Below are 23,059 nucleotides of genomic sequence, written 5' to 3' on the forward strand. Positions count from 1 at the left end.
TAGAAGCTGTTCAGATAGCACGAAGCTAGCCTTATGCCATTTTGACGCTATGACAAATCTTGGCCATACTGCTAAATATGCAAAGAGAGCACCTAACTTTCCAGAGGCAGTGTTTCTAGCTTTTAATAGACACATCAAAGGTGCCACTCCCAACACGACAGCAGCAGAAGAAAATACCGCATGTATCCCAGAGTACACCATGGGGTGTAATTCTCCCCATCTCGCTATTCAGACAGCGGACAGGGTGCTGTGTGTGAGACCTGTGTAAGCAGGGGAAGGAGCAGAATGCCCTTGAACCCAGCAGGTTCCATGACCGCTGTGGGGGAGAGCTCTTGTGACTGCTGAACAAGGCTACTACATGGTCCCTTAGAAAAACACCAGCTTGGTGGTGAGAAAGTGACGGGCCAGTGCAGGACTGGGAGGGTTTTAAAATAGGTTTCAGTGGGACCCACGGTGGTATGACAAAACGCCAGCAAGGCAACGCAGTGGCACCCGAGGAAAACAATGGACAGCGCGCTCCGCCGTGTCACGCAGGACCGGCGCGCAGGGTGCAAGGAAATGCTGTAGCACGAGCCCCGTGACGCAATACCCCCTAATGCACGGCGGGCGATGTACAGCCGCCACGCCACGGGCTGCAACAGTACCACCCCCTCCGCGCTGCCGCTGCCGGGTTCAGATTCTCCCGCCAACACGCCCCTGGGCGCGGAGCCCCTCAGAGAGGAAGGAGGGAGCGGGCGCGCGGCGCCAGCTGCAGGACGAGACCACAAGGGCACTCATGGCGGGGGGGGGGTAGAGAAACATGCCCCCCTCCCCCGTGCGAGGACTTGTGCCCGTTCCGAACCTCCATGTTCCCCTCCGGCGCTGACAGGGCAGGATCACTTCCCGGGCTGAAGGGGGGGAGGGGGCTCTCTCGGCTTGAGACAGCAGGTTCTTTCTCGTCACAAACTCACGCCCCTCTCCTCGATGGTCGGGCCCTGGCCGCCAGCGCATGCGCTCTAATAGGAGGCGGGCGAGGGGCGTGTGTCGCGCGGGAGCGCAGCTTCCCGGTCAGTCTGTGCCGGCGGGAGGCGCGAGCGGGGTGACTTGAGGAGGCTGCGACAGCGACCCCCCACCCCCCCCGGCCCGTCACCGCGCATACCGGCTGTGGCCCCAGCGCTGCCCCGAGCCCTCAGCGCGCCATGTCCTTCCGCCAGAGGAGCCCCCACGGCGGCGGCGGCGGCGAGAGCAGGTGGGCGGTGGCGGGGGCAGGGGCAGGTGTCTCCGGTCCCGCCGCTGCCCGCAGCGGCAGCGTCGCGGGGGAGCCGTTTCCCGCCCCCCAGAGCGGCGGGGAAGCTTCCCGCCGAGAGGCAGCGCGGCCGGGTGACCCCGAGCCCGCCCGCCCGCCTCCGTTTTCGGGGGCAGCCCCTGGGCTCGTCCACAGACCGGGCTTGGTGTGACTCCTCCCTCGAACCCGGGCGGCCGGGGGCGCCCAGGGCCGGGGCATTTCCCCGGGCTGGTGAAAGCGGGCCGGGGGGTGTCACGTCTCATGAAGAGAAGCGCCACCCGGAGTCGGGGCGGGTATCCTGCGGGCTCGCTTGAAGTGAAGGAAGGGTCGGGCAGGGGGCGAAGAAACACATGGTCTTGGCATAGGCTCCCGGTACGGGAAAAGTGGGGGAGGGGATGCAGATTTGAGAGAGGGGACACCCAGGTTTTTAGATCCCCTTCCAGGAAGACAGCAGTTCCTGTGCAGATTCGGGTTGAGAAGCCTTTCAGGGACAAAATAGGGAACTGCTGGGTGTTGCGTTCAAGGTAAAAGTGGTGCCTGTATGCTTATTATTGCAATCTTTGTTGCATTGTGGCTGTAAAAGGTTACAAAGCCAGCATGTAAGTTTCACTTTTTAAAGACTGACCTATTTCCCAGCAGCCCACAACACCCAGCTCGTTGGTCTCAAGGAAGGAAACGTGGAGCAGATGGGAAACGCAGAAAACAGAATGATGCAGATTCGTCCGTTTTTGATGATGAAAACAAGTATGGACCCTCTGACAACAGGTTGGATAGGTATGTTTAATAAAGGATTTGTTCATAGAGTATGCAGCTGAAACAGGCTTGTGCTTCCTGTGCATGAGAAACAGTGAAACTGACCAGTATATTTTCACTTTCCAACACTCCTGTGATATATCACTATCTAGTAACCTGGGGGGGGGGGGGGGGAGGAGCATGGGGAGAGAGAGACAGGGATTAAAGTACTAGTAGGGTGTAAAAACCAAGGAGCGAAAAACATTGCTTAGTGACTTTGTACCTTTTTATCTTGGAGCTACTTCCTGTGATGAATAAATAGCTGGGTTGTTCTTTTCTGCCCTGTTTTTTGTTAACGGCACCCCTGATCGCTGGAAGGCCTGAATCTGCTCATCTTGCACAGACTCTCAAAGCTAAATTATCTGCATCATGTGACCTTATGGTTGAGATGAGTGAGCAGAGAAGAGGGACTTGAGGGAGTGGCATGAGTTAAAGCTCATGGGAGCAGTTCCCAGGACTGGATGCTTTAGGGCTACTGCAGGATCAGGGAAGCAGTGTGGATGGCTTTCCAAGGAGCTACTTTTAGCTTTGGAAGAATGCATGCAGGGGATCAATTTGAGATCATACATTGTTCCCTGTTCATGCTGCTACTTTTTGCCCTGATCCACCAGGATGGGAAACGTCAGTTGAGCAGCAAAATAGGTCTGATAAGTAGGAACATTGGGATAAAATTAGAAAAGGTAAATTTGAGCTGCATATTGGAAAACATGCTCTCATGGTGAGGTATGTTAGGTTTTACAATAGTCAAAAGGGAGATTGTGGCTTCATTGATTAAAGTATTTAAGATTGGTCTGGACAGAGCACTGGACAACATACTGTAATGCCATAGATCCAAAGTTTCATATCGTGATGCAGTTTTGTGAGCTGCGGCAGCTCTAGAGCTCGCTTACATGAAAAAGCAAGCATTAAGTAAACAAAGGTGGGGAAAATGCACTTTGTTGATATTGCCTTTCTGTGACAGGTAAATTACATCCTCCTTTATTTTATTTTTTTTTTGTAAACTGTGTAGTTGAATTGACACAGTCAATTAAAGAATGCTCTTGTGGAGGGAGGAAAACTGTTCTCCTTAACCTCTGAGGATATGACAAGAAGCACTGGGCTTAAATTGCAAAAAGGGCAGTTAAGGTTGGGCATTAGAAAAAAATTCCTAACTGTCAGCATGGTTAAGCACTGGAATAAATTGCCTAGGGAGGTTGTGGAATCTCTATCATTGTCTAACCTGTTCTCAAAAATCTCCAAACACCTGTCAGGGATGGTCTAGATAATTAGTCCTGCCATCAGTGCAAGGGACTGGACTAGATGACCTCTCGAGGTCCCTTCCAGTCCTACGATTCTGTGACTAAAAATATTTAAAAAAAAAAAAAAAAAAAATCCAACATGCATGATACACACACCAAGCATGGTTGTATTGGTATAAATTCAGATGCCTGGAAAAGCCCCTGGAAAGATTAGAAAAGTCCTGAAACTACTTCTGTACGTCACGGAGAAGTACTCTGCAGACTGCCAATTGCCTACCGATAGGGCCCTGTGAAAATTGTGGTTTCACAGACTGCATGGCAGGGTGGATTTGGTTTAAATCACTGGTCAGGAAGACTCGATTTAATCATGGTTTTCTACATAAAAGTGCATTCTTCATGGTTATAACCTTAACACACACTCTTTACAACTCAGAGATAGATGTAGGTTTCATCTTTAGAAGGTACAGACTATACATTTTTAAACAGTGATTTATTTTGAAAACTTTTCAGATTAGTTTTACAGCTATATCAGAAAATGAATGATTGTTTGGTTATTTCATTTAACAAAGGTAATTGAATCAGATATTTATGAAGTCACTGGAAGGTGAACTATCTCCAGTTCAACAGATTAATCATTAATATTATGAGGCTTTTCTTGCTGTGCTGTATTAGGAGGAGAACATCACCAGACAGACATTTCAATTTGTTTTATTTAACTAAAACAACAACTGTTAAGTATTCTGGATTTTTTTCTTCAACAGCAAACATATAATATTTTAACAAAAACAAGCCTATGTCCCTCGCTTCTCACATTTATCTCCAGACTTCTTCTCATTGTCCAAGTCTATTCTGCACCCAACAATCTTCTATTCATTGAACTTTTTGAAACTTTGCACTTTTAGAGAGAGGTAAGGGATTGACTCTGTGTACACATATTTACAGAGGGACAATAGAGTTGAGGTCTGTTATTTCTCACCTCTCTATTTATTTGAAAACATTTTTGCTGTTAACAAGCATGTTACCTCTGAAGACACACATCCACAGTTTGAGAACTGCAAAATTAAGCATTTCTGATGGTATCTTCTAGACTGAGTACTGAGTCCCATTAGGTAAATAGAGAGATTAACCTAAATAATCTATACAGAAGCCTGTGGAACCCCATATCATTGGGTCCCTAATCCATTAACTTTTGGAAGTCATTTACAAAACTTTTCTTAAACATTACCTGAATATATTGTCTCATACTATAGAATTAGAATTTATAATCCCTATTCCATGATGAGATCTTTGAGCTATAATGTATCTTAATTAAAACTATCTTTAGATTGCTTTTTTCCTCAAAAAGCATTTTATCAAAAAAATCTGATTTAAATAAAAAAATCTGGGTTTTTAAATCATTGGGTTTTTTTTTTTTTTTTTTTTTTTTTGCTGCACAGGAATTGTGAAATTAGCCCATTTTTTCCAACGGCTGGGTGGTGGAAGCAGGCATTCCTGCTTTTGCCTCCCCACTGATGACCCATCCGTTGGTGGAGAGGTTAGTGGGGCAGTGGGGGAGAGGTGGCAGGCTGGTCCTATTCTAGAGGGTAGGGGGAGCGTCTTTCACCAGTGGCCAACATCCAGGCGGCGGCGGCTGCTGCTGCAGCTTGCTGGCTGGCAAGGATGCGGGGGTGGTAGTGACAAGGTGGCCATTAGAAGTCCTGACCTAGCCAACCCCAGAGTGACCCACGCAGGCCCTGGGGAGACACCACAGTGCTATCTGGTGAGGAACTGAGTGGGTCCACACACCCCAGCATAGTGGCCACTATTGCTTGGGACACAAGCAGGTATGTGTGGGTCCCCTTCTCCAGTGGGGTTATCAGTGTGGGGAGATGGATCCTGGTCTCATTAACTAAACCTGGACCTGCTGTGAATTTAAAAAAAAAAAAATAAAAAAATTGTGATCACCCTACCTCCCCAGGGCCACAGTGAGAACTAGTGCTCTAAGAAGTAGTCTTGCATCAGCAGAGTGATGAACTAGATTGTCTAAAAGGACTTTTCCCATCTCTGATTTTTACCGCAGACCACTCCTGGAGTCTTGTGCACAACTTTGGACACCATATTAGAGGAAAGATAGACTATTCAGCCTCCTAGTTGCAGTAACCAGAAATATACTCAGAGTTTAGGCAAAATGTCAGATCTGCTGCTTGTAGTGGTTTTTAATGTAATATAAAGCATGCTATTTTTTTCCTTCCCTACCTTACAATCTGTAGTTTTTGTTTAACTGCAGAGGCCGGCATTATAAATGAGAATCTACCTACTGAAATGTGGTATTTTGAAAAGTGAATTGTCATTGAGTTCAGTGTTTGTGTCCCACTTCTGTTTCAAGGCTTCAGAATGTGCTCCGTTTACAAGGAAGAAGTTTCTTATCCTATGACCCTGCAAACTCAACTTAGCAGTTGAAAGTCAAGCTTTGTTTGTGCCTTGTCTGTTGGCAGGCCAGATTCTCTCACCTGTGCATCCCCATTGCCTTAAATTACACTTGCATGGTCCCATTATCAGCTCTGCAATTTGTTGATGCCAAAAACATAACAGAATACAGATCTTTCCCCCTTAGCTGTGTCACACTGCCTACAGCGAGTGCCTACCTCAGGGTGGACACCTGGATCACTGTACCAGTCTTGCCATGGAGTCAGTCTTTAGCCTCTCCAGTCTATCTTGCCATCCAGACAAACTGAACATTGTGATAAAAGGTTATTAAAACCTAAAATCACACCAGATCCAGTTTCTCCCAGTCCCAAGAGCCCATTTACACCAGATCTGTTGATATTCCAGATCTTAGAGCAAAGACGATGCTGGCAGCCAGTTCTGTAGTAAACTAACTATAGGTTTATTAGCTTAAGAAAAAAGAGTTATTGAGAGGTTAAAGCAGGTAAAATATAACAGGTAAATCAGTTTGTAACTCCAATGGTGACAGTGATGTAATAAACTTCCAGTTTCCCAAAAGCCTTTCGGGGCTACCCAGATTAATTCCGGGTATCTCCCTCTTCTCGTTCAGTTATTCTGCCCTGTTAGAATCCAAACGTTCCAGAGATGATGGCTCATTTCTTGAATCCATATTTATAGCTCCTTTACACAAAAGCAAGCTGACAGTCTATCACCTGAGCTTTTCCCTTGAAGACGAGGTGTGAGAAGTGCACATAGACTTTTGACCTCCCACCATATGTATAATGGCCACTCACTTTGAAATTAGCATTTTCTGTTGAAGTCTTTAAGTCCTTCTTTAGCATTTTACAAAATTTCCTTGATGGGTAATTTATTTATCAGGGTATTTACTGTGTAAATGTTTGCTACTACGTACATTATGACAGGAATAGATAAATGAAAACAGTACCAGTAACGTTCCACTAGTTTTCAAGAAGTTTAAAAATCTGAATACATGCTTATATCTAACCATTATTTTGCTGTACACAAGTGAATTGACCTGAATATGCTCCCGCATGACCTGGTTATCCAGTGTCACAAGCTGTACAAGCTCTGCAATGGTAACTAGCCTGAAACTTTTTTATTAGTGCATGTATATATGATTGGATACACATAAGGAATACAATGAGTAAGCAGTTCTATTGAAAATACTTTTAATTAGCTACCAAATTAGAGATTAATTAGGTGGGGGAATTGGGATAACATTCCAGTTTTCATGCAGAGATTTTGTTTTTCAGTTTTACAACACCAGAAGGTCCTGGGCCCTTTTCAAGATGTTCAGACTGGGGATCTGTAGTTGAAGAAGATGAAATGAGGACCAATGTTAATAAAGAAATTGCAAGGTACCATAGGTTATATATGATTGGAGTTGCAAAGAAGACCTGTTCTTGTAGAGAGGATTGGGCCAAAAGAAATCTGATGAGGTTCAATAAGGATAAGTCCAGGGTCCTGCACTTAGGACAGAAGAACCCAATGCACAGCTACAGACTAGGGACCGAATGGCTAGGCAGCAGTTCTGCGGAAAAGGACCTAGGGGTGACAGTGGACGAGAAGCCAGATATGAGTCAGCAGCGTGCCCTTGTTGCCAAGAAGTCCAATGGCATTTTGGGATGTATAAGTAGGGGCATAGCGAGCAGATCGAGGGACGTGATCGTTCCCCTCTGTTCGACATTGGTGAGGCCTCATCTGGAGTACTGTGTCCAGTTTTGGGCCCCACACTACAAGAAGGATGTGGATAAATTGGAGAGAGTCCAGCAGAGGGCAACAAAAAAGATTAGGGGACTGGAACACATGACTTATGAGGAGAGGCTGAGGGAACTGGGATTGTTTAGTCTGCAGAAGAGAAGAATGAGGGGGGATTTGATACCTGCTTTCAACTACCTGAGAGGTGGTTCCAGAGACGATGGTTCTAGACTATTCTCAGTGGCAGAAGAGGACAGGACAAGGAGTAATGGTCTCAAGTTGCAGTGGGGGAGGTTTAGGTTGGATATTAGGAAAAACTTTTTCACTAGGAGGGTGGGGAAACACTGGAATGCGTTACCTAGGGAGGTGGTAGAATCTTCTTCCTTAGAAGTTTTTAAGGTCAGGCTTGACAAAGCCCTGGCTGGGATGATTTAATTGGGGATTGGTCCTGCTTTGAGCAGGGGATTGGACTAGATGACCTCCTGAGATCCCTTCGAACCCTGATATTCTATGATTCTAGTCATAGCTGCTTTTTTACCTTCGGTATTATAGCAGTACAATAATGAAATATCACTTATGGCTGTCATATGTAGGGACAAGTTCTGATTTCTGTTCCCAGGCCAGCTTAGACTTAGAAATACTGTAAAAGTGATGTGATGTAGTCCTTTTGAAGGAGGTGACCAACATCACTGATCTGCCAACAGTCTAGCAGATACAGGATTGGCTTGCTGTGAGATTGACTGACTCTCTTTGAATGTCATTCCATCCACTGCTCATCTGTTTGCATGGCAATTATTGTGATAAGACTTGAGGTGGAGTTTTGAAAGATGAATCTTCAGATTCCAAGAGAGAGATGAAGGACCCATTTCCATGATGGAAAAATGCTTACCGTGCACCTATGATTTGAACTTCACTGATGATTAAGGTCAGAAGGAACCCACTATCCTCATCCTCTAGTCTGACCTCCTGCACATTGAAGGCCACAGAACCTTACCCACCCACTCCTGAAATAGACTCCTAACCTCTGGTTGATTTACTGAAGTCTTCAAATTATGATTTAAAGACTTCAAGTTACAGAGAATCCACCATTTACACTACTTTAAACCTGCAAATGACCCGTGCCCCATGCTGCAGAGAAGGGCAGGGAACCTGGGTTTTTTTGCCTATCTGACCTGGTGAAAATTCCTTTTCAACCCCAAATACGGCGGTCAGTTAGACCCTGAGCATGTGGGCAAGGCCAGCCAGCCAATGTTGCAGTGAAGATGAACATTAATAGAGGTTACATTAATTATGCAGTGGAAACAATTTATGAAAGTAACATACATTTTTCTTATATTTTAAACAAGTATTTATACTGAATAAACTGTCTTTTCTAGATACAAAAGAAAGCTCTTGATAAATGAATTTGCAAGAGAAAGGAAGTCCTCTTCTGGAAGGTAAGTGTAAATTCATCTCTTGAGATCAAAGGAAAAATATCCTGCAATAGTTACTTTTAAACTCCTTGCATGTCCATGATTTTCTTGTTGTAAATAATCAACTTGAGGTAATTTGTTTTAACAAGTTCACCTTGTAACATGCTAATTCAACAAAATCCTGAACAGTTCAGAGATAAACCGAATTAGTGCAGCAGGTCTGAGGATTGCTGCAGCTGTGTGTTCTGGTGCTCACAAGATCATAATGCAATTCAAATCTAGATATATTTTTCTTTAGTTCTGATTCAAAGGAATCCACTGTAGCAGTAGAACTTGAGACAGATGAAGTGGTTCTGATGAGAAGGCAAAAACAGATAAATTATGGAAAAAACACAATTGCATATGACAGATACATTAAAGAAGTTCCAAGGTAAGTTTCAGTGGTGTACTATAAATATGTAAACATTGTGCATGTCTGGTTCTTCACATTTGATTACTTATTAAATTTGTTTATAGACCAAACTTCCTGGGGTGGAGGAGGGAGAAACCTGAGTCGCACAATAATCAAGAGGCTTAACTGTCTTAAATACCTGCCTGGGTTTAGAACCAACCCAAGATATTCTGAGAATGGGATTTAATAGGCTTCCAGTGTTAGACAAATTCAATCACTTTAAAGATTATTTGAAAAGCTATAGTGGAATTTTCATGACAATTTTCTAAATAAATAGGTGTCATCGAGTACCAGGGGTCCATCCCAGAACTCCAAATAAATTTAAGAAGTATAGCCGTAGGTCCTGGGACCAGCAGATCAGACTCTGGAAGGTTGCTTTGCATTCTTGGGACCCTCCTGCTGAAGAAGGAAGTGACTTGCAAACAATGTATGTATCAAACAAACAATTTTTTCTTCTAATATATTTTTCTTCAGAAAATATGACTATGCTATCGTCTGAGTCATCTATTGAACATTTTAATTCATCTGCAGCTTTTCAAAGTGATTAAAGCAGTATTAAGTGTTCGCACTGTATAAACACTTTTCTATTTTTAGCTGAGTTCCAATTCAGTTCACCTTTAGTCGGAATATGTAAGGCTCACCTGGCTCTCCATATTTAGCAAGCCTGTGGCTTCCATTGTCATCAAGGATAACTTCTGTTCCAAGTCCTTAAGGCTACGTTTTGCCAAATTTTAGTGCTATATCTTAGTAAACCCAAGAAGTTACTATTAAGGGCTTGAAGGCCCTGCCTGTCAGAACCTAAAGTTCATTCTAGTCAATAGATTAAACAAGCCCCCCTGTCACCATTATTTCATATCTGAAGCACTGTTCTGGCACAACAAAAATTGGCAGAAACTATTATATCTATCTTATGTTCAGAATGGTATAAATCAGCAATACTTGCAGCTCAGGAGCCTCTGTTTAAGTGGTTCTTTGCAGCACATGATATTAAAATGTGTGATTTTAATAATTAATCAGGAGGCTTTTACTATGTTATTAACCAATTGTAGTTGATAGGCTAGTCAGTTAATCACAGTTAATTCACATGATTAACTACAAAAAATTAATTTCCGTTTAATCAGTTAATACATTCTAATTTTACATTTTCAAATATAATTTCAATTACAACACAAAATACAAAGTGTACAGTGCTCACTTTATTTTTATTACAAATATTTGCACTGTAAAAAAGAAATAGTTTTTTCAAATACCGCATACAAGTACTGTAGTGCACCTTACAAATGTAGGTTTTTTGTTTTGTTACACAACTGTTTTGTTTTTGAATGCAATGTAAAACTTCAGAGACTACAAGTCCTTTCAGCCAATTGCTAAGACAAACAAATTTGTTTACATTTATGGGAGATAATCTGCCTGCTTCTTATTTACAGTGTCACCTGAAAGTGAGAACAGCCATTGGCATGGCACTTTGGTAGCTGGCGTTGAAAGGTATTTACGTACCAGATATGCTAAACATTCATATGTCCCTTCATGCTTTGGCCACCGTTCCAGAGGACATGCATCCATGATGATGAGTTCTGCTCGATAACCATCCAAAGCAGCTCAGAGTGATACACGTTAATTTTCATCATTTCAACAGAAGGTTGACTTTCTCTTGTTTCGGATTCTGCAGTTTCCACATTGGAGTGTTGCTCTTCTAAAACTTCTGACAGCATGTTCCACATCTTATCCCTCTCAGATTTTGGAAGGCACTTCAGATTCTTAAATCTTGGGTTGAGTGCTGTAGCTATCTTTAGAAATCTCACATTGGCACCTTCTTTGTGTTTTGTCAAATCTGCAGTGAAAGTGTTCTTAAATCAAACGTGCTGGGTCATGATCTGAGACTGCTAGAACATGAAATATATGGCAGAATGCAGGTAAAACACAGCAAGAGACATACAATTCTTACCCAAGTAGTTCAGTCACAAATTTTAATTAATGCATTATTTTTTAACGAGTGTCATCAGCATGGAAGCATGTCCTCTGGAATGGTGGCCGAAGCATGAAGGGGCATACGAATGTTTAGCATATCTGGCACATAAATAAATACCTTGCAATGCTGGCTACTAAAGTGCCATGCCAATGCCTAGTCTCACTTTCAGGTGACATAATAAATAAGCGGGCAGCATCCTATCCCGTAAATGTAAATAAACTTGTTTGTCTGAGCGATTGGCTGAACAAGAAGTAGGACTGAGTGGACTTGTAGGCTCTAAAGTTTTACACTGTTTTGTTTTTAAGTGCAGGTATGTAACAAAAAAATACATTTGTAAGTTGCACTTTCACGATAAAGAGATTGCACTACAGTACTTGTATTTTTCAGTTCACCACATACTATTTTTACAGTGCAAATATTTGTAACAAAAAATAGTGAGCACTGTACACTTTGTATTCTGTGTTGTGATTTAAATCAATATATTTGAAAATGTAGAAAAACGTCCAAAAATATTTATAATAAAGTTCAGTTGGTATTCTAGAATTGTTTTAGTGTAACTAACTGTGATGTTAATTGCAATTATTCATAATTATTTTTTTGATCATTTGACAGCCCTAGTAGTTGATAAAATAATGACTTGGTCAGTCATTTTGCTGTTGGAATAAAATAAATAAATATTTCCCCTGTCATTCCATTTAAATATGAAAATATATATATAGTAAATGAAACAATGAATTCACTCTACTGGCTGTATTGGGTAATGTTGATCCCTAATTTGGGTCCTGAACCACTGAAGTCTGAGCATCACTGGTATGAATAACATAAAGCAATTTAGGCATTGTTGCCCTGTTTTGCTGTGGCAGTGCGAATCATAGAATCATAGAATATCAGGGTTGGAAGGGACCTCAGGAGGTCATCTAGTCCAACCCCCTGCTCAAAGCAGGACCAATCCCCAATTAAATCATCCCAGCCAGGGCTTTGTCAAGCCTGACCTTAAAAACTTCTAAGGAAGGAGATTCTACCACCTCCCTAGGTAATGCATTCCAGTGTTTCACCACCCTCCTAGTGAAAAAGTTTTTCCTAATATCCAACCTAAACCTCCCCCACTGCAACTTGAGACCATTACTCCTTGTCCTGTCCTCTTCTACCACTGAGAATAGTCTAGAACCATCCTCTCTGGAACCACCTCTCAGGTAGTTGAAAGCAGCTATCAAATCCCCCCTCATTCTTCTCTTCTGCAGACTAAACAATCCCAGTTCCCTCAGCCTCTCCTCATAAATCATGTGTTCCAGTCCCCTAATCATTTTTGTTGCCCTTCACTGGACTCTCTCCAATTTATCCACATCCTTCTTGTAGTGTGGGGCCCAAAACTGGACACAGTACTCCAGATGAGGCCTCACCAATGTCGAATAGAGGGGGACGATCACGTCCCTCGATCTGCTCGCTATGCTCCTACTTATACATCCCAAAATGCCATTGGCCTTCTTGGCAACAAGGGCACGCTGCTGACTCATATCTGGCTTCTCGTCCACTGTCACCCCTAGGTCCTTTTCTGCAGAACTGCTGCCTAGCCATTTGGTCCCTAGTCTGTAGCTGTGCATTGGGTTCTTCCGTCCTAAGTGCAGGACCCTGGACTTATCCTTATTGAACCTCATCAGATTTCTTTTGGCCTAATCCTCCAATTTGTCTAGGTCCTTCTGTATCCTATCCCTGCACTCCAGCGTATCTACCACTCCTCCCAGTTTAGTATCATCTGCAAATTTGCTGAGAGTGCAATCCACACCATCCTCCAGATCATTTATGAAGATATTGAACAAAACCGGCCCCAGGACTGAGCCCTGGGGCACTCCACTTGACCCCGGCTGCCAACTAGACATGGAGCCATTGAACTCTTTGCTCTGAGTAGTTCCCCTTGTGCTGTTCTTGACACCATCTCATGTATAGATGGCATCCTGCTATCACTTAATCTGTTTGCCTCAGACATAGCAAGAAGACTTTAAAGGCAACACTAAAATGGTGCCTAGATTCCTGCTCATTTGAATCTGTTGGATATTGGCAGTGTGGGTCAGTAGTCCCGAAGATTATATAACTCACTATTTTTAGTGGTTTCAGGTGTACTTTCTATGCAGTCTTTAGCCATACAAATAGAAGAATAAAACAGCTTAACCCAAGAGAATGAAACACAAAGGCTTTTCTTCCTGATGAAATCAGGAAGACTGGAGCATAAAGGGCAAAGGTTGACTTGTTAAAGGCTTGTTAACTTAAAGTTAATCTCTATTTGGGACAGATTTGTGCTTTTCTGTATTGAGCTGGCTCATTACAATCTAATAAACTTTGTGGAATTAAACTCCACAATATCAGTGTGTGTAAGATAAATAGTTGTAGAGATTGAACACAATACATAAAATGATTAGGACAAATGTGCAAAATTATACTAATGGGATATCAGTTTAATAATCTTTAGTTTTCAGGCATAAACAACTTTTTTCCAAATATATTAGAAATTGCAATTTCCATCATTAGTAGCGTTTGCTTGCTTTGCTCAAGCTGATGGAAGTAGCAAAGAATGCAGGAAGATGTTTTTGATCCAAACAACTGACAATTAAAATTATAATTGCTGACTGTTAAAAACCTGAAGTACGGTGTGAGGGACCATACAATTTAAATGAATAAAAGCCCTGGAACTCAATTATGGGTTCCCAAAACAATTAATAGTCCCCCAGATCTGGGTTTAAGTGACTTGCTCAGCTTCACATAGGAAGATTTGGTGAGGTGGGGATAGAACTGAGCTCTCCCAAGGCATCAAAGAGACATTATTAAGGGGACAAGAGCAAACTATCCCACTGGCTAGGAAAGAAAGGAAGTATGGCAAGAGACCACCCTGGCTAAACCAGGAGATCTTCAATAATTTAAAACTCAAAAAAAAAAAAAAGTCCTACAAAAAGTGGAAACTCAATCACATTACAAAGGATGACTATAAACAGATAACTCAAGTATATAGGGATAACATTAAAAAAGCCCAGGCACAAAATGAGATCAAACTAGCTAGGAACATAAAAGGTAACAAGAAAACATTGTACAAATACATTATAAGCAAGAGGAAGACCAAGGACAGAGTAGGCCTGATACTTAATTGCGGGGGGGGGGGGGGGGAAGAAACAATAACAGATAATGTGGAAGAGATCCTTACTGACTTCTTTGTTTTGCTTTTCAACAAGAAGTTTGGTGGTGATTGGACGACCAACATAGTGAATGCCAGTGAAAATGAGTGGATCAGAGCCTAAAATAAGGAAAGAACAAGTTAAAAATTATTTAGACAAGTTAATGTCTTCAAATCACCAGGGTCTGATGAAATGCATCCTAGAATGCTCGAGGAGATACTTGCTAATGGCTCAGATATCTTTGAAAAGTCATGGAAGACATTCCGGAAGACTGGAAAAGGGCAAATATAGTGCCCATCTATAAAAAGGGAAATAAGGACAACCTGGGAAATTATAGACCAGTCACCTTAACTTCTGTACCTGGAAAGATAATGGAGCAAATAATTAAGAAACCAATTTGCAAACACCTAGAAGATAGTGAGTATCATTAAGTAACTTAAGTAACAGTTAGCATGGATTTGTCAAGAACAAATCATGTCAACCAACCTGATAGCTTTCTTTGACAGGGTAGCAAGCATTGTGGATGAGGGGGAAGTGGTAATGTGGTATATCTTGACTTTAGTATGGCTTTTGATACTGTCTCGCATGAACTTCTCATAAACAAACTAGGGAAACACAACCTAGATGGAGCTACAATAAGGTGGGTGCATAACTGGTTGGAAAATCATTTCCAGAGAGTAGTTATCAGTGGTTCACAGTCATGCTGAAAGGGCATAACAAGGGGGGTCCCGCGGGGATCGGTTCTGGGTCCAGTTCTGTTTAATATAGTAATATAGTATAGTAATTTAGATAATGCCATAGAGAGTACACTTGTAAAGTCTGTGGACGATACCAAGCTGGAAGGGGTTGCAAATGCTTTGGAGGATAGGATTAAAATTCAAAATGATCTGGACAAACTGGAGACATGGTCTGAAGTAAATAGGATGAAAGTCAATAAGGACAAATGCAAAGTACTCCACTTAGGAAGGAACAATCAGTTGTACACATACAAAATGAAAAATGACTGCCTAGGAAGGAGTACGGCGGAAAGGGGTCTGGGGGTCATAGTGAATCACAAGCTAAATATGAGTCAACAGTGTTGCACAAAAAGCAAATGTCATTCTGGGATGTATTAGCAGGAGTGTTGTAAGCAAGACACGAGAAGTAATTCTTCCGCTCTACTCCACGCTGATTAGGCCTCAACTGGAGTATCGTGTCCAGTTCTGGGCACCACATTTCAGGAAAGATGTGGACAAATTGGAGAAAGTCCAGAGAAGAGCAACAAAAATGATTAAAGGTCTAGAAAACATGACCAATGTGGGAAGATTGAACAAATTGGGTTCATTTAGTCTGGAAAAGAGAAGACTGAGAAGGGACTTGATAACAGTTTTCAAGAACGTAAAAGGTTGTTACAAGGAGGAGGGAGAAAAATGTTTTTTTCTTAACCTCTGAGGATAGGACAAGAAGCAATGGGCTTAAATTGCAGCAAGGGAGGTTTAGGTTGGACATTAGGAAAAACTTCCTAACTGTCAGTGGTTAAGCACAGGAATAAATTGCCTAGGGAGGTTGTGGAATCTCCATCACTGGGGATTTTTAAGAGCAGGTTGGGCAAACACCTGTCGGGGATGAAATAGATAGTACTTAGTCCTGCCTTGAGTGCAGGGCACTGGACTAGATGACCTCTCGAGGTTTCTTCCAGATCTATGATTCTATTTGCCTGCCTTAATCACAAAGCCATCCTTTTCCCTTCCTGCAGTCCCCTGCCTTGTTCTCTATATATGCTCCTACTTCTATAGCGAAAGAGGCAGGGATCCTACAGACAGCCTCATTCACTACACAACCCTGATTAATTCCCTCAGCACCATCCTGTTCACTGTATGAGGCTGAATCCCGTGGAGGAAATAGTATGTGATCATGTAATTAAAGATAGTAGTATAATGCATACACAATGCAGCTGAATTAAGGATGCCTTTGCAGTCTACATTATGGCATTTCCTCACTAAAGTGCTTGATTGTAACAGCCCTATCATGCACAGTTGGTAGGCTTTGAATCCTGAACCTTTGGTACAGGAGCACAGTGTAATATACAAGATAATTTTCTTCTGCTACCAGCTAATATAATCCCTGGGAGAATGGGCTGCTGGGACCATGTGCTGGGTTTGAGGAGGATGCATTTTGTGCGGGGAGGGGGAAGAGAGGAAATCTCTTCTCCCCCAGGAGGAAGTTAAGGATTAAGCGCATAGTCATTTTTAGCTTTTTTTCAAAACTTATTTATCTGAGCCCAGGAAACATCTGATATTTCCGAAGAATGAAATGGGAACCATGGTTTCAAGAAAATCCCAAAGCCCTCTCCAGAAATGGGAACCATGCCTTCAAGAAAATCCCAAAGCCCTTTTTTACTTAACTAATTTATTTTTAGATCAAATTAGGGATTTTCTACCCCATGCCGTCTTTGTGTAGTAGATATCAAGAGAATGTGGCTTGGAGATTAAAACATCTGCAATCTGGCAGATGGGGCACCCTGCTTTAGTAATATCTAGCTCTTATATCACACTTTCCCCCCCAATTGATTTCAAAATCCTTTATAAAGGAGGTCAGTATCATTACCCTCATTTCCCAAGGGAAACTGGCACAGAGGCAAAGGTACCTGTTTCTGGATTGTGGGGGGAAAACATCCTGTGCTTTGCTTTTGAAGGCCTTGTCTACACTAGATCTATTTCTCTAAAAGTTAACTGACTATCAGCAGTAGTGACAGTGGAATGCTAGAATAAACAAGGTACTAGTAATTTACTACCATGCTGTCTAAACAAGTTCTGAGCAGAGCTAGATGACGCTAGGTAAAATGCCAGTGGGAAGTCAAAGCTAGCTTTCCTACTGTTTGTAGCAACAGTGGGAACATTTAAAAAGCTGCCTACTGAAGAAATAGGGGAGTGTCTAAAAATAGCAAAAAAAAAATAAAGGCTGCTACTAGAAGGGAAGGGAGAAAAGATCTCTTCATTCACCAAACTCTGTGAGCTGAGGGGGACCAGGTGTGTAGTGTTTTTTTTTTTTTGGTTTTTTTTTCTTGCTGCATCTTCCTTGGAGACAGCTGGCAAAACACTCCTCTTCCCAGTTTTCTACAAGCTTTCTCACTAGTTTCTATTACTGCATATTGAGGGTCCTCAGAGTTGATCATCATCCCCTCACCAATGCGTGATACCTTTCCTGGCACCCCCACCAAGGTTAGACAGGTTCCTAGAAGAACAGCTGCAACTCACCATGTTAATTGGTAGAATCTTGCTTTGATCTCTTGCTCCAAACATAGTAAAAGCATGCTGGTTGTTTCTAGCATCAGCAAATGGATTTTTAGATTAAAAGAGCTTTGCTTATCTTTAATGTGACTTGTGAGAGACATTCTTTAGTAAGATTCATGTTGTCATTTCAGACAGTTAAACTTACAAAAAATTGACCTCCTGAATTGAAAAGAACACACAAGGTTATGAATTCCTAAAGTGATGCACCAAGTTCATTGCAAGCAATGCAGGATTTTTTTATTGAATCTGAGTGTTGCATGCAGCGATTTCCTTAAGTGACACAGCTGTTGGAATCACACTACTTCCTTAAACTATACCATAGTTTAGTAGACTGCATCATTGGGAGATTTTAACTTGCTCTAAATCTCTGAATCGTTTTAATTTTATAGCAGTCCAGTTGATCTTGGTGAGATGGAGACAGAATCCATAGGAAGTAATTCTACTGAATCTCAAGCAAGCTCTCAAGACAATTATGTAAGTAATATTTTGCCATAATTATTCAACTAAACTGTATTTCAGATGAATAATTAGGGCTGTCATGATTTAAAGCACAGTTAATAGCAAGATTAAAAAGTAGTGATTAATCAGTTTTAATCACCCTGTTAAACAATAATAGAACACCAATTGAAATGTATTATAGATATTTTTGGATGTTTTTCTACACTTTCAAATATATTGATTTCAATTACAACACAAAATACAAAGTGTACAGTGCTCACTTTATATTTTTATTACAAATATTTTCAATGTAATAAAGATTAAAGAAATAGTATTTTTCAGTTGCCCTCAAAGTACTGTAGAGCAATCTCTTTATCATGAAAGTGCAACTTTAAAAATGTTGAATTTCTTTTGTGTAACTGCACTCAAACAAAACAATGTAAAAATTTTTAGCGCTTACAAGTTGAAGCATGAAGGGGCATATGAATGTTCAGCATATCTGGCATCTAAATACTTTGCAATGCCAGCTACAATAGTGCCATGAGAACACTTGTTCTCACTTTCAGGTAACATTCTAAATAAGCGGGCAGCATTATCTCCCATAAATGTAAACAAACTTGTTTGTCTTAGTGTATGGCTAAACAAGAAGTAGGACTGAGTAAATTTGTATGAGGTGAATTGAAAAATACGATTTCTTTTGTTTATCTTCTTTACAGTGCAAATATTTAACATAAAGTGAACACTGTACACTTTGTATTCTGTGTTGTAATTGAAATAAATATATTTGAAAATGTAGAAAAACATCCAAAACTATTTATAGTAAATTTAATTTGGTGTTCTATTATTTAACAGTGTGGTTAAAATTGCAATTAACCACAGTTTTTCAATCTAGTTAATTTGGTTTGTGTTAGTCACATGTGTTAACTGTGATTAATTGAAAAACCTATTAATAATCAACTTTTTGCTGCTCTCACAGTTGTTTCCTAAAGTGAGGTTGTGCCCCACCCCTCCCCTCAGATTAGCCAGAGATGCGTGAACAAACCACTTAATTGTTCGTCAAGGTCTGAGTTTTCATTTAAAGACTCTAGCTATATGGTTGTGAAAAAACTCTTGGTCATATTTTCAAGTATAACTAATCTAGCAATGCCTGAGTTTGCAGAAAGCCTGAAATAATACTTCAGTGGGTACTAACTCAGATGCCATTGATGATATTTTTAATGTTAACATTAAATATTTCACTTTTCAAAGTATGTAAGAAAGGGGAACATGTTGTGAAATGCATGATCTTCTGAGATCACTCATTTTGGGTATGCCTTTAACAACACATGAAGATTGAAATGGGGCGTAAGGCTATGAGTCAGTCGCAGATTCTGTGGAATCATAGCCTTCGGCCTAAAGAGGACTCAGCTTTCAAAAGTTTGGAGAAGACTGAAGTAGTCTAAAATGTTGTGACCTCTTGAGCAAAAAACAGCAGTACAAGAAGGTCTAGCATTCTGTACAGACTGCTTCCAACTCTCTGCTGCTTCTGATATAGTACTGTTTGTACAGAGCTTTAGTAGACACTTGTGATAGATCATATACATAGATGCAACATCGCAAGGGCAGTCTTTTAAAAGGTGGTGTATGTTCAAGCATTCACTAAGGCTAAGTTACTGAAATTGGTTTGGATCTGCCTTTAACACATCACATATGATACTTTAGTGAAAATAGGAAGGTCTAAATGAAATACAGAAATAATGGAATATGAAGATGAAATATTAAATAGATGAGGTGCACGCTGATCTTAATTTCTTAATCATTAATGTAATTTTCTGTTCTAGGATACCTTTTCTGGCACGCCCACCAAGGTTAGACATGTTGACTATCGGGTGGAAGGCGAATTTGACTTGGAGGCATGTTTGAATGAGCCACTTAAAGACTTCAGTACTGTGAGCTAAGTGGTGCTCTGTGCAGGCTGTTCTAAGGGAAACATTCTTTTAAAAGTTTGTGAAATGTTCGCCTGGTATATTCAAACTGGATGTTGTTCCCTACCTGTCAATAGTGCAGAAGCTTAAGCAAGTTAAAGGGCTGTTCCTTAATTTGTGGTCTGTCTACGTATTTTCTGGACCAAATTTGTGTAAAGAATAGAACTTAAGTTGTGTGACTTCCTGTTTGACTTCTAATTTATGTATATCAGATGGTTTTACAAGACTACTTTTTTATAATTATTCAGAAGATGGAACTAGTCATAGAAGAAACAGCCAAAGGCAACACTGCTATCCTTCAGCAAACTTAGTTCTGTAAAACTTCAGGTTGTCATTCATTTCCCCATATGTGAGTTTATTGCTTAAGTGCTCTGTTGGCAGTCCACAGAGCAATGTATCCACAGAACAGGATAAGCAGGTGTGGTTTGAGATTTTGCATGCTGCCCTGCTACTGCATGAACCAACTCTCCTGCAAAGCCTGCCTACAGAGGGTGAGGGGAATTTAAATTCAATACCAGCTGAATCCATGGCCTCTCAACAGATAAACTGAAATTTTTATTTCATGTAGCTACAATGACCTGTAACAACTTTAGCTCATTATTGGACTAGATACTTGAACTATTGATCTAGAAGTGGGGAGGGCTCTGTCCTTGTTTCAAGAATCACCCAACCTCTAACTTTCACTTTGATTTCCCTTAATTGGCAAAGATATTTGTGTAAGTGCTTTTTCCACATTACAAGGTTTTCCTTTTTCTGATTCATTTAAAGTAAATTCCTTTCATCTGCAAAAGCTTATTTTGTAATGGTGGGAAAGGACATAATATGTAAGTTTAATATGGAAACCCCATTTAAAAAACAAAACTGAAGTGTGGCAGCGATGCATTAAGAAGCTGTAGCCTAAATTTGGTACCTGTAAATAGTCATGGATAGACATAACTTATCTAACACTTAGAGAAAAATAAACAATATATCTAGGGAAAGTGCTTGATTTGTATTCACTGTTTTTAATGTAAAACTGTTGTAAATGATAACTTTGTACATACATTCTGCTGAAAGCAGTTAATGTTTCTATTGCTTTTGTATGGGACAGTGTTGCTAAAAATAAATACATTAAATATGAAATATTTACAAGTAGTTTTTGTTAAATTTTTTTAGTAAGAATGAGATTGCTTGAGCTTTCTTCAAAGTAACAATCTAATGAAGTTTTGGATGCATGCTATGCCTAGGAATGGCATGACAGCTAGATATGCTCTAGACCACCTCCTTACCTAGCATAGCATGTGACATGAGTTTCCTCCCTATCTGTGCCCTCTGTTACATATGATATCGGGGTGGGGAGAAAGGTGGAGTGATTTTTTTCTATTCCGTAAAATGGAAATTCCTGCTTCACAGGGTGTGCTATGAGAATTGAAGCTTATAAAGTTCTGAGTACTTTTATTCATAGCCAGCACCGGGCTCTCTTGTCATAATGGGTGTTCAGGAAGGATCCAAAGAGGAAGGGCTGCTAACGTAACGCCCAGGGAAAAGAATCCTAAGACACTGGATCGGTTCATCAAAAAAGTCTACTCTGACAGTCTCCAACTGTGCATTGCCAATGACAAGGTGTGTCTGGCAAAATATGATTATCTGCACTGGAACAAATTGTCTTAGTTTATGGAAAGAGTTAAAATCATCATGCTAGAGGGGCAACCCACAGCTAAAATATCCATGCAGGTTGCTTTGGATGCATCTGATACAGCTGTGTGCATCATGGCCACAACAGTGGCAGTGTGAAGATCATCCTGGCTCCAGTCATCAAGAATACTCAGGAAGGTCAAAACCAAGATCATGGGTCTTCCATCTTCAACTCAGAGATCAACAAGGGCCTCTGCTCATTAAAGGACTGTAGAGCTGCTTTACATTCTTTGGGATTGTGCACTCCATCCCCAAGGAGAAAGCAAGCCAGAGCTCAAATCTCCTTCGGATAATGTCCCTTTGCTCCATACTGTTGTAAACAACAGAGGTCGCTGGAGCCACTGAAGAAAAAGCAGGCAACCCACTGCTGCCTCAGCTATGGTGCCCTTATTATCTTCCTCTCAATACCAGGTTTCATGCCACAGCTTGGCAGAGTTTCTACCAGTGTCCCCCCTCACCCCACCCCTGACTTTTTAGCAACTATTCTCCCCCCCAAACACTTAGTAGCATTACTATGGACCAATGGGTCTGAGAGGAACTGCATGGACACAATAGTCATGGTCCTGTGAGAAGTCCTCATTAAAATGGTGGAAAAAACCCACTTCAGTTGTGCCGTGGAGTACCCCTCTCTACAACTCTACCTAATAAGACACTGGTGATAGATTCAGGGATGGGGGGAGCTCATCTAGGTCACCTTCAAAAATATGGCCTATATTCCCCTCAGGAAGGTCATTGCATATAAATGCTTGGAACTCAGAGTCCTCTACCTAGAATGCAAAGCATTCCTGCCTCTACTCCCAGGGATACACAATCCAAGTGCTGACAGACAATGCCACAGCTGTGCATTATGTCCGCAGGTAAGAGAGAGCCAGGTCAGGCTGGCAGGACGTTTTGCTCTGGACTTGGTATATTCATCACAGATCACGTCAATGGCCCTGTATCTCCCAGGTGTTCAGAAAGCAGCTCACGTCAGTAGACAGTCCTCAGACTATCCCAGATAGTCATCAGATGAAGTGAGCTGTAGCTCATGAAAGCTTAGTCTCTAGAGCATAACAAATTTATTAAGGTGCCACAAGTCCTCCTGTTCTTTTTGCGGATACAGACTAACATGTAACTCTGAAATCTGTCAGACTTATTACAGAAAGTCTTTCACAAGGGGGATTCCTAAATCTAGAGCAGTTTGCCGCAGACTAGAACAAGAAATATCAAGTGTTTTGTTCTAGGTAAATGGGTCTAGGCCAACGTTACTGTCAGCTGCCTTTCTCACCTGCTGGACATTGG

General features: G+C 41.4%; 1 protein-coding gene across 2 annotated transcripts; it reads left to right on the plus strand.

The window, feature by feature from the left end:
• The first annotated feature begins 1,029 nt into the window (after window positions 1–1,029).
• Window positions 1,030–21,195, plus strand: SLBP (stem-loop histone mRNA binding protein). Of its 2 annotated transcripts, none has more exons than XM_084625456.1 (8): window positions 1,030–1,228; window positions 1,901–2,038; window positions 6,993–7,097; window positions 8,814–8,873; window positions 9,148–9,279; window positions 9,578–9,727; window positions 18,092–18,176; window positions 19,961–21,195. In XM_084625456.1, exons 1-8 carry the CDS (start codon window positions 1,179–1,181, stop codon window positions 20,075–20,077), a joined length of 837 nt encoding a protein of 278 aa, XP_084481582.1. In that variant the 5' UTR covers window positions 1,030–1,178; the 3' UTR covers window positions 20,078–21,195. The 2 variants fall into 2 exon arrangements, with proteins under 2 accessions (XP_084481582.1, XP_084481583.1); XM_084625457.1 differs by having other exon boundaries at window positions 1,904–2,038.
• Window positions 21,196–23,059: the final 1,864 nt, after the last annotated feature.

The sequence above is a fragment of the Lepidochelys olivacea genome, assembly GCF_965140295.1.
Source record: "Lepidochelys olivacea isolate rLepOli2 genome assembly, chromosome: 4".
Classification (NCBI taxonomy): domain Eukaryota; kingdom Metazoa; phylum Chordata; order Testudines; family Cheloniidae; genus Lepidochelys; species Lepidochelys olivacea.